The 12,069-nt window shown below is 32.6% G+C and overlaps 1 protein-coding gene across 1 annotated transcript; it reads right to left on the minus strand.

The window, feature by feature from the left end:
• Positions 1 to 1,437: 1,437 nt before the first annotated feature.
• Positions 1,438 to 3,573, minus strand: LOC131597161 (uncharacterized). The gene is made up of 5 exons (XM_058869870.1): positions 2,963 to 3,573; positions 2,752 to 2,872; positions 2,346 to 2,636; positions 2,167 to 2,268; positions 1,438 to 1,950 (listed from the first exon to the last, which is right to left on the minus strand). The coding sequence occupies exons 1-5, from the start codon at positions 3,571 to 3,573 to the stop codon at positions 1,438 to 1,440; spliced, it is 1,638 nt and encodes a 545-aa protein (XP_058725853.1).
• Positions 3,574 to 12,069: the final 8,496 nt, after the last annotated feature.

Raw genomic sequence — 12,069 nt, forward strand, 5'->3', positions numbered from 1 at the left:
GGGTGTACTGCAGGGTCAAAGAAATGGAATCTTTTTCTTTGGAATGAAAAGACAGAATACGTTCCTTAAATAGAAAGACATGCTTTATATTTAGAGGTGCTAGGTTTACACCTTTTTCTTACACCTATAGCACTACACCGTATGAAAGAGCAAGGAAAAATGTTTTTTGCACAGAAATTAAAAAAATTAAATTATTAAAAAATTAAAATTGGTAAGTATTATGTATAATTATATGGTGTAGTGTTAAAATGTGGTGTATGGATATTTTTCCCTTATATTTATCATATGGTTCATAAGAGCAGAATCCGATTCTATAGCTTTATATTTATCAAAGTTTGAATAATTAGTAATTTAATCATGTTTTTGCTAACTATTTCAACCACATGCAAAATCTTAGTATCAGAGCCACGTGTCAAAATCACATAACAATAGTTAGGTTTTGCCTACAACACTTTTCTTTTTATACTACTATTCAAAATTTTAGTCACATGACATGTCTACGGTATTGTTTGTTAGGAGGGCAGCATTGCTTTTATGATTTAAGTGGGATGCTTCCCTTTTGCTTGTATTATATTTGACTACATAGCTTGTGCTCTATTATTCAATTTGAGTTTTCCAAAAAATAAAACTTGTGAGGGGTGTGAAAAGAATCTTATGAAAAACATCAGTAAGAAAATTGTACTTAATTAAGACTATACACTTAAATTACTTGTACTTAATTAAGACTATACCACAGTTTATTACAAGTAGTAATATGGATGTCACTACAAAAAATATGCTCTTCAGCGACGTGGGAAACACGTCGCAACATGAAATATCACGTGGCAACAAAAAAGTAGCGACGTGGGCCACTACGTCGCAGGAGACAAAGTGGCAACTTGTAGCGACGTGGAGACCACGTCAGAAAGTAGCGACGTGCCTCCCACGTCGCAACAAGGAAACATGGGGAACATCCATCTGCACACACAACAGGCGTGGCAGGTTTGGGACAGTGTGTTTGCTGACCAATGTAGCGACGTGATTACCACATCGCTACATTAAATGCTTTTTTTTTTTAAAATTTATTCACCCTAGATTTGTTTTGTTTTATATATTTTTTATAATTAATTAATATATAATAAAATATATATAATAAAATATATATAATAAAATATATATAATAAAATATATATAATAAAATATATATAATAAAATTTATATAATAAAATTTATAAAATAAAATTTATATAATAAAACCTATAAAATAAAATTTATATATTAAAATCTATAAAAACTAATTTATATAATAAATTTGTATAAAATAAATTCATATAATAAACATTATATAATAAATTCAATTAATTAAAACTAAAAATTTAAAACTAATACTGTTATGAATTAAAATGTAGAATATTTTACATAAAAATAAATTAAAAATAAATAAAATACAAAATGTTTTCAAGACGCATCATCCGGAAAATAATTATCCGGATTAAAATCATCAGCCACCCCGTCATCCTCCGGCTCTTGAGGAGGAGCATTACTGTAATTTCCACCTCCTTGCATAAACCGTCTCATCTGCTCCTCCATCTCAGCTTGCTTCTTCATAATGCCCTCCATCTGTCGCGCATGCTGCTCCTCCATATCAGCCTGCTTCTTCCGCATCATCTCGATCTGGGCCTCACTTTCGCGTCTCGCCAATTGCCTTACTAATTCAGTTTGTTCCTGTGTCAGATTTGGTTGACGCGATCCACCCTCTCCATCCTGAAGTCTTTGAAACAGATTGCGGTCACCACGTCTATAGCTGGCCGCCAAATTTCCAGCACCAAAAAAGCAACCATTAGGTCCTTTTTCTTTAATAACCTCACACCAGATATAGTGATCAACATCCGCATTTAGCGGCTCCCCCTCTGCTGGCATGAATTGAGGATTATTTTCCAGAAAAATGGCAAGTCGCCTATCATAATCTTCCTGCACAGATATTCAATAAAAAATGTAAGTTAAATATTTAAATGCATATTTAATTAGTCAATTAAAATATATTAAAAAGTTGCCACGTGATTTTCACGCCACAACTTATGATTTGCCACATGATTTTAATGTGGCAATTTATCAATTGCCACATGAAATTCACGTCACAAATTTTGTATTAATTTAAAAAAAATAAACAACGTAAATTTCACTTACAAGATACAACTTCGTGCGCTCGTCGACAAAACCTCCCGATCTCCTTGTCCGGGTCCTCGAAATCAGCTCAGGCATCAATGGTTTTCTCCCCAACTCCTTAGCCTAAATAATATAATTAAAAAGAATTAGTAAAATATATTATGAATAAAGATGTAACTTAAAAAATTTAAAATTTTTACCAATCGTCGGGCATGCTCGGCGGTGCTAATACTTCCAACTGTGTTGACACAACCGCCCTTTTCAGATGCCCTCATCTTCTTAAAAGTTTCTGATTTAGCCCGGAATTCTGGACTCCTCCAATATGTAACAAGATCATGAAAAACCTCCTCGCCTATCCAGTTAGGACGGATGCCATGAAGCTCATGATTCTCCCTTACTCTCCGCAGCATATCAGACATTCTTTTAGAGCATCTGGTGTTGAAAACTTTCTGAACACTTTTTTCACTCAAAGGATCCCACACACATTTCTCCTGCAATAATGTATGACATTAAAATAAAATGTTAAGTAATTATAATGAGAATTTTATTTAAATAACTATAACTAAAACAATAAATTAAATGCATAACATATATAAATAACAATACCTTAAACATTCTAAACCATTCATCTTTATTTTTGACGTCCCCATAGCTCTTAAAAGCTGATTTATACATCTGCTGAATTATATAGCTAACAACCCTAGCAGCTGTCCGACTCGGCGTAAAACTGAAACAAAAAATGAAAATGTTAGATATAAATTTATAAAAAAAATGAAAAAGTATACATACTATAAAAGTTTTTAAATAGGAAACTTACTTGCTTCCTTCGGGCTGAATCCAAAATCTGCCGTCAATCACATGAATCTCATCAGGATCATCCCTCCCACGAAGATCAGCTCCATCTATCTCATCAACTGCCTCATCAACCTCACGTGCTGGTACATGTGTGGGATGTGGGGTGCGTGAGCCTCCAACCTGTGTGGGGCGTGGACTAGGAGATCGTCCAGCCTGTGTCGGACGTGGACGGGGAGATCGTCCAGCCTGTGTGGGGCGTGGACTAGGAGATCGTCCAGCCTGTGTCGGAGGTGTACTACTGGATCCTCCCGTATGCTGAAAGGAGGAAGTCATCTGCATGGGATATGAGAAACCAGATCCTCCAGTATGCTGGAAGGATGAAGGCATGCCAGTATGGGCGAATGGAAAGCTGGGCGGGGGCACACCAGTATGTGTGAATGGAAAGCTAGGTCCTGCCGCCTGCTGGAAGGACGGGGGCACACCAGGATGCTGGAAGGATGGCGGTACCGCTGAGTACTGGAAGGATGGTGGTACCCCAGACGGGAATGTGTGGGAGGAGAGTAATGGGGTAAAAGCCTGAGTACTGGCTAAAGACATATGATCAACACTCTGAGGGCGGGAAGACACGGCCATGGGAGGCGCCTCACATACTACTATCCTCGGACGTTGGGACTTCCTACCACTATCTTTACTCTTAGGTGGCATGTTACCTATTTTATTATTCACCAACAAAGATAATAAATTCATTAAGATCAATATATATTCATTAACACATAAATAGATATTCATTAACACATAAATAGATATTCATTAACACATAAATAGTTATTCTTTAACACATAACTAGATATTACTTAACACATAATTAGATATTACATTCAATGTTTAGTTATTCTTCATCTTCGCTATCCATATCATTCTCTTCATCATTCTCTTCATCATTCTCTTCGTCATTCTCTTCGTCATTCTCTTCATCATTCTCTTCGTCATTCTCTTCATTATTGTCATCGGATTCAAACTCTTCATCATTCTCTTCATCCACATTATTTTCAACCAACAATATAGATGCATCAACTTGATGTCCCTCAACAGTTGTGTCATTCAAACTTGTAATGTCTTCAGCTGCAACCACTTCATTAATTTGATCAACATCATCAACTTGATAGGCAACATCTTCTACTTGATCTCCGTTTTCAATATGACCTTGGGGTTTTGTTTTTATTACAACACACCATCCTCTTTTACGTGTCACAAATGAAGGATAAGGTACATAATAAACTTGCCTAACAATATTTGACATTATGAAAGGATCATACTCTTTGTATTTCCGGTTCATTTGAATCTCAACAGTACCGTATGACCTGTCTATTTTGGTGCCTCTACTTGGATCATACCATTCACAATAAAACAAGACAACTTTATTTTCTGAATCCATGTAATGGTATACCAACTCGTAGATATGTTTAATAACTCCATAAAAGTCATCTTCACCACCATCTGTAACTCCTTTTACAAATACACCACTGTTTATGGTTTTTTTCCCTTCAGTCCATGCCTCAGTGTGAAACTTATATCCGTTCACGAAGTATGTGTGCCAATCATTTGCGCTTTGGATAGGGCCTTCTGCTAAGTTTCTCAAATGGAGTATTTCTGGAGTTGGTGGAAACACGGTAGACAATCTTTGCTTGAACCATAAGGGAAATTGAGCATGAATGACGCCGGATGTTGACTGTACACCGGTACTATGAAAATAGGCATTGTTAAATTCCCTACAAAATATACAGCATAAGTTAAATAAGTTTGGTATACAGACATTGTCAACAAAGGTAAAAAAACTATTGGGTAAACTTACTCAAGGTATTGTTTAACTTCAACGCAGTTGATCAAGACATGGACATGTGCGGATTGCATTTCTTTCTGGGTCAACCAATGCACACTCTTCTTTCCAGAAGGTCGACCTGGAAGACCGAATACCGATAAGGTGAATTGACTCCTCTGGTTGACATTTACCGGATTCCGTATGGTTCTAGGAGTTAACATCAAGTGATTGAAATAATGACTGCAAAAATGTGATGTTTCTCGATGCAGGTAATGTGCACATATAGAACCTTCAACTCTTGCTTTATTCTTCACTGATCGCTTTGAATCACCCATGAACCTTTCAAACGGATACATCCACCTATATTGAACTGGTCCACCAAGAAAAGCTTCATATGCAAGATGCACAGGTAAATGTTCCATGGAGTCAAAGAAACCAGGCGGAAATACTTGTTCCAACTTACAAAGAATGATTGCAATGTTTTGGTCCAACTTCATGATGTCTTCCACTTTTAAAGATGACGCACAAATATCTCTAAAAAACTGACTAATTTCAGTTAGTGGATCAAGAACATGTTTGGGTAGCGAGCCAAATGCAATTGGTAACAATTGTTCCATGAAAATGTGACAATCGTGACTTTTCATTCCATGCAACTTCCCAGTGTTAGGGTCAGCACACCTTGATAAATTTGATGAATAGCCATCGGGCATTCTCAAATCTTTTAGCCATCGACAAACAGCTTTAGCTTCTTGGGAAGTCAGAGTGAAACAAGCCTTGGGTTTTAATAACTTTCCATTCGGTAGAGGCCTCAACTCCAACTCTCTTCTGTTACACCATTTTTCCATGTCTTGTCTGGCCTTTTCATTATCTTTCGTTTTGCCTTTCACATCCATCACTGTGTTAAATACATTATCAAAAAAATTCTTCTCAATATGCATAACATCTAGATTATGGCGCAACAAGTTATCCTTCCAATACGGGAGGTCCCAAAATATACTTCTTTTTGTCCAATTGTGCGTGACTCCGTATCCTTCAATTCGGCATTCTTTGCCAGTATCTGTAAATTTTGGTAGCTCACTAACTTTTTCCCATATAGCCCATGGTGACAATCGAGGCGGAGGCGCATCTTTCACTCGTACATCTTTTTTAAAGTTTGTCATGTTTCTTCTATAGGAGTGATTTCGTGGTAGGAATCTGCGGTGACAGTCAAACCACGAGCTTTTCCCACCTTTATCCAACGTGAACCCTTTGTTGTTTCCCATGCAATGCGGACAACCCATTTTGCCATGCGTACCCCAACCAGACAACATGCCATATGCTGGAAAGTCGTTGATGGTCCACATCAATGAAGCTCGCATTGTAAAGTTTTCTTTACGTGATATATCATAAGTCCATTCTCCAATCCACAATCTCTTCAAATCATCAATTAAAGGTTGTAAATACACATCAATTCCTGCTTTTGGACTCGAAGGTCCTGGAATGACGCACGTCAAAAACATGTATGGTTTTGTCATGCACATCTCAGGAGGGAGGTTGTAGGGGGTTACAATAACTGGCCAACAAGAATATGCAGTTCCCGACCCTTGGACATATGGAGTAAATCCATCAGAGCATAATCCCAACCTGACATTTCTAGGTTCTGCGGCAAAATCAGGATGCATCCGATCAAAGTGCTTCCATGCCTCGCCATCAGATGGATGCCGCATAGTGCCTGGACTTGTGTTATTTGTGTGATGCCATGTCATTTGACTTGCACTGTGCATTGAAGCAAACATTCTTTTTAACCTTGGTATTATCGGAAGATAAAACATGGACTTTACTGCTACACGGTCTTGATTAGTGTTAACGGCTCTACTTGGAACTTTATATCTTGGACTCATACAAAACTTACATTCCTCCAACAACCCATCTTGAGTACCAAACTCATTGTCGTAGAACAACATACAGCCATTAATGCAACAATCAATCTTTCTTACTCTTAAGCCCAACTTCGACACCAACTTCTTTGCTTCATAAAATGTTGTAGGCAAGTTGTCTTTCATTGCAGTTGAGTCCAACATCATCTTTACGAAGAATTCCAAACACTTATCAGGAACATTCCAATTTGCCTTGGCGGCCAACAATCTCACACACATTGATAACTTTGAGTCAGACGATCCATCAAACAACGGCGTATTCATCTCATTCAACAACTGATAAAATTTCTGCGCTTCCTCATTCGGCATCTCTTCCCCACCAAAATCTTCAGGCTCATCATAAGTCACGTTCACACCAAAAGCATCCTCAACCATGTCACCAATCAGATTAAAGTTTTCCTCATATTCCACAGGCGGCCGACTACTTGAAGCATGAGAGTTGCTAGTCTCTGGTACGTTACTAGGCATTTCTTCACCGTTAAATGTCCAAACCCAATAATTTGCTATGAAACCCCTTCTATGCAAATGAGCTGTTATTTCCTGTGGGTCACTAATTATTGGTCTACATTCACATTTAAGACAGGGACACCTAACTCCTCCTTCGCTTCGACATAATTCCTGAGCAAACGCCCAACTGATAAACCCTTCAACTCCTACTATAAAATTGGGTTTAAGTCCCATTCTTCCTGGAAATGTTCTATCGTACATCCAACTACGATAATACCGATAGTATTCCATACTGCAAATTTATACAATCATTGTCATTTTGACTACATTTATACTAATATTTTTAACTACACATGTTATATTGAACCTATGTTAACCATAAAATTACTTTTTTATTAACTACATATATTAAAAATATTATTTAATAAAAATACTACTAATAAATATTTACTATTATTAAAAATATTATTTTTGATTCAACTATTAAACATGTACCAGATAAATAAATATTATCTATTAAAAAGTACTACTCATGTAACACCATAGTTCATAAAGATAATAAATATAATTTTTTTATTAAATATATAATAAATATTATATACAAAATGTAAATTTATAATATTTTATTTTTAATTTTTAAATATTAATAATATTTTTCAAACATAACTTCTATACATTCATTAAGATTAATATGTATCTTATTTTTAGTAATAATTTCTATTTTAAAAAACAATAATATATATTACATATAAAACATAGTCTATTAGATTTTTTTTAATAAAACTATTTTTATCAAATATATACAACAATGATGTACTTTTAATTGTAGTTTGTTTATATTTCTATTTTTCAAAAAATAACTTATTTTATATAAACATAAAAAATTCAAAACTTATATGTATAAAAATATTCTCTTTTTAATATTTTATTTTCATTATAATATAAATATATTATCTTTTTATTATAAACATAAAAAATTTAATTTCTATATATGCAAAAGAAGAAAATGTTAGCTTTATATTCTTTAAATTTTGTATTTCTCTAGTAGTGTAATAGTTTGTGAAAAAGAAGAAACATATTTACTTTTTGTCGTTTAAATGTTATTTTTTTTTAAATTTTGTATTTCTTTAAATTTTGTATTTCTCTAAATGTTATCACACTACATGAGTATGCAAGAGTATATTTATGTTTGTAGTAGTTATTAATTTATAATCTTACATTTAAACTAATTTAACTAATGTTAACATAAAAAATTCTGTTTTTAATATTTTTTTTCATAATTCATAATATAAATATATTATCTTTTTATTATAAACATAAAAAATTTAATTTCTATATATGCAAAAATAATTCTGTTTTAAAAATATTTTCATAATTTTCATAATTCTGTTTTTTATTTATATATTTATACATTTTCGTATATATAAAAATTAAACTTTAAATATATAAACTTAGAATAAATTTAGACAAAAAACAGAATATATACAAATTTAATTTATTAAACTTAGACCAAATAAATTTATTTAGTTATAAAAAACAGAATATATTAAACTTAGATTAAACTTAGATATTGTGAAATAAACTTACATTGTGAAATAAACTTAAAAAACATACAAAATAAATTGTGAAATAAACTTACATTTTCGTATATATTAAACAGAATATAAAAAACATAAAAAATTTATATATATATATATATATTAAACTTAGATATTGTGAAATAAAATCTATTTCAGAATAAATTCACAAATATACATTCACAAATATACAAAATAAATTTATTCCACACATTTAAATTTATTCACAGATTTATCCCACACATATAAATTCACAAATATACAAAATAAATTTATTTCAGTATATCACAATAAAAATAAAATATAAAAAATTACTAAAATACCTCTTCTTCAAATCTCCTTCACTCTTGTAGTACCTCTTCTTCACAATATTCTTCAATCTTCAAACTTCAATCCTTCAAAAAAAACTCTAAATTAAATTCAGAATAAATTAAATTATACAACAATGGAGACAACAATGGAGAAGAATGGAGAAGAAATTACTAACCTTTGATTGATATTAAGACAACAATGGAGAAGAAAAGGGGAGGGGGAGTTGGAGCAATGGAGGGAGGAACTGAAGAAAGGGGAGATGCGTGGAGGATTTGTGAAAATGTTTCTTTCTGTTTCTTTCTGAATCTGGAACGCAAGGGTTTTGGTTTTGTGTATATAAGGACATCAGCGACGTGATGACCACGTCGCTACTTTGCCAGGTGGATAACACGTCGCTACACTTAAACGGTCATAATAATAATGACACATCTGTAAAAGTGACAGAGTTATATTCCCAAGTAATACGTTGCGACGTGGGAGTAACGTCACTACAAAAATTCAAAAAATTTCAAATCTCCCACCAACTACAACGTTAAAGTTTGTATTTTTTTATTTTTTACTTTTTATTAGCGACGTGTTTCACACGTCGCAACAGTTTTTTAAAAAAATCAACCTCTGACACGCCTGATTATAACGTTGGATTGATTTTTTAATTATAAAAGTTTGTTGTGACGTGGGTAACACGTCGCAACTACCCACGTGTTAACCACGTCGCTACCTATGTCGCTGGGGAAGAGTTTTTTTGTAGTGTGTAAATAGTCATGATTTTGCAAACTATTTCAAGCATATCTTTTATTCATTTTTCTCTTTCAATTTCCTCTTAATATTCATTCGGGCATATATAACCGAGTACTATTTCTTCTTCTCAGAAATATGAAATAGTATAGTATGTTTGGTTTTCTCATAATTGATAAGTTTGATAAAAAATCATTTTAATTTAAAGTGAATTGTGTAAATTAATTTAAGTTCAGTTTTTTCATTTAAATATTATTATGATCAGTTGGTATTAATAGGAAAATGAATATTTAAACTCAAAACAAAAATGAATTTTTTTAGTCAATAATTAATAATGCTCTCAATCAAATTTCTAATTTAAGGTCATGACGACTAAATCATTCAAAAGCTACTCTGTTAGCTATCCACCAAAATTAAACTATATACCAAACACACTAATCATACATTATTTAATAGGATATTTTTCTCATATTTGAACTAACTCCATATAAAAATAACTAACTTTCTAAATTAAGTTGAATCAAAATTAAGCTAAAACTAACTAGTTTTTAAATTTAAAATCAAAATTATTTAATGCACGTATGTCTCATTCACTTTATAGTAATTTAAATTTGTTTATGATTATATATATATATATATATATATATATATATATATATATATATATATATATTCGCTGCAGAGCATTTTTTTTGTATATATATATATATATATATATATATATATATATATATATATATATATATATATATATATATATATATATATATATATATATATATATATATATATAACTAAAAAAAAGATGCTCTGCAGCGACGTAGATAGCACGTCGCAACATTCAACATCACGTGGCAACAAAAAAATAGCGACGTGGGCCAATACGTCGCAGGAGCTAAAGTGAAACCTATGTAGCGACGTGGAGACCACGTCAGAAAGTAGCGACGTGACTCCAACATCACAATAGGATTACATAGGAAACAGCTTCCTGCACACACAGCAGGTGTTGAAAAGTGTGTTTGTTGACCAATGTAGCGACGTGGTTTCCACTTCGCTACATTAAATGCCTTTTTTTTAAAAAAATTTAATACGCAGGATGTATTTGGTTTTATATAATTAATTAATTTATATAATAAAATTTATATATAATAAAATATATATAATAAAATCTATAAAATAAAATTTATATAATAAAATCTATAAAATATAATTTATATAATAAAATTTATATAATAAAATTTTATAAAATAAATTCATATAATAAACTTTATATAATAAATTCAATTAAATAAAAATAAAAATTTAAAACTAATATTTTAATGAATTAAAATGTAGAATAAGTTACATAAATATAAATTAAAAACAAATAAAATACAAAATGTTTTTAAGAGGCATCATCATCCGGAAAATAATTATCCGGATTAAAATCATCACCCACTCCGTCATCCTCCGGCTCTTGAGGAGGAACATTACTGTAATTTCCACCTCCTTGCATAAACCGTCTCATCTGCTCTTCCATCTCAGCGTGCTTCTTCAGAATGTCCTCTATTTGCCGCGCATTATGCTCCTCCATATCATATTGCTTCTTCCGCATCATCTCCATCTGGGCCTCAGTTTCGCGTCTCGCCAATTAACTTATTAATTCAGTTTGTTCCTGTGTCAGATTTGGTTGAAGCGATCCACCCTCTCCATCCTGAACTCTTTGAAACAGATTGCGGTCACCACGTCTATAGTTGGACGCCAAATTTCCAGCCCCAAAAAAGCAACCATTAGGCCCTTTTTCTTTTATAACCTCACACGAAATGTAGTGATCAACATCCGCGTTAAGCGGCTCCCCCTCTGCTGGCATGAATTGAGAATTATTTTTCAGAAAAATGGCAAGCCGTCTATCATATTCTTCCTGCACACATATTCAATAAAAAAAATTAAGTTAAATACTTACATGCATATTTAATTATACTAAATAAATATGTGTACTATAAATTAAAATATATTAAAAAGTTGCCACGTGATTTTCACGCCACAATTTATGATTTGCCACGTGATTTTCACGTGGCAATTTATCCATTGCCACATGAAATTCACGTCACAAATTTTTTATTAATCTAAAAAAATAAACAACGTAAATTTCACTTACAAGATACATCCTCGTGCGCTCGTCGACAAAACCTCCCGATCTCCTTGTTCGGGTCCTCGAAATCAGCTCAGGCATCAATGGTCTTCTCCCCAACTTCGTAGCCTGAATAATATAGTAAAAATAATTAGTAAAATATATTATGAATAAAGATGTAACTTACAAATTTTAAAATTTTTACCAATCGTC

Source organism: Vicia villosa, linkage group LG4, assembly GCF_029867415.1.
Source record: "Vicia villosa cultivar HV-30 ecotype Madison, WI linkage group LG4, Vvil1.0, whole genome shotgun sequence".
In the NCBI taxonomy this organism is placed as follows: domain Eukaryota; kingdom Viridiplantae; phylum Streptophyta; class Magnoliopsida; order Fabales; family Fabaceae; genus Vicia; species Vicia villosa.

Bases quoted from the DNA above. Each gene is read 5' to 3' on its own strand.
- LOC131597161 (XM_058869870.1), bottom strand. From the start codon at position 3,573: ATGGCCGTGTCTTCCCGCCCTCAGAGTGTTGATCATATGTCTTTAGCC. The intron at 2,873-2,962 runs GTAAGTTTCCTA...TTTTTGTTTCAG, and splicing joins ATTCAGCCCGAAGGAAGCAA to TTTTACGCCGAGTCGGACAG. The intron at 2,637-2,751 runs GTATTGTTATTT...ACATTATTGCAG, and splicing joins AATGGTTTAGAATGTTTAAG to GAGAAATGTGTGTGGGATCC.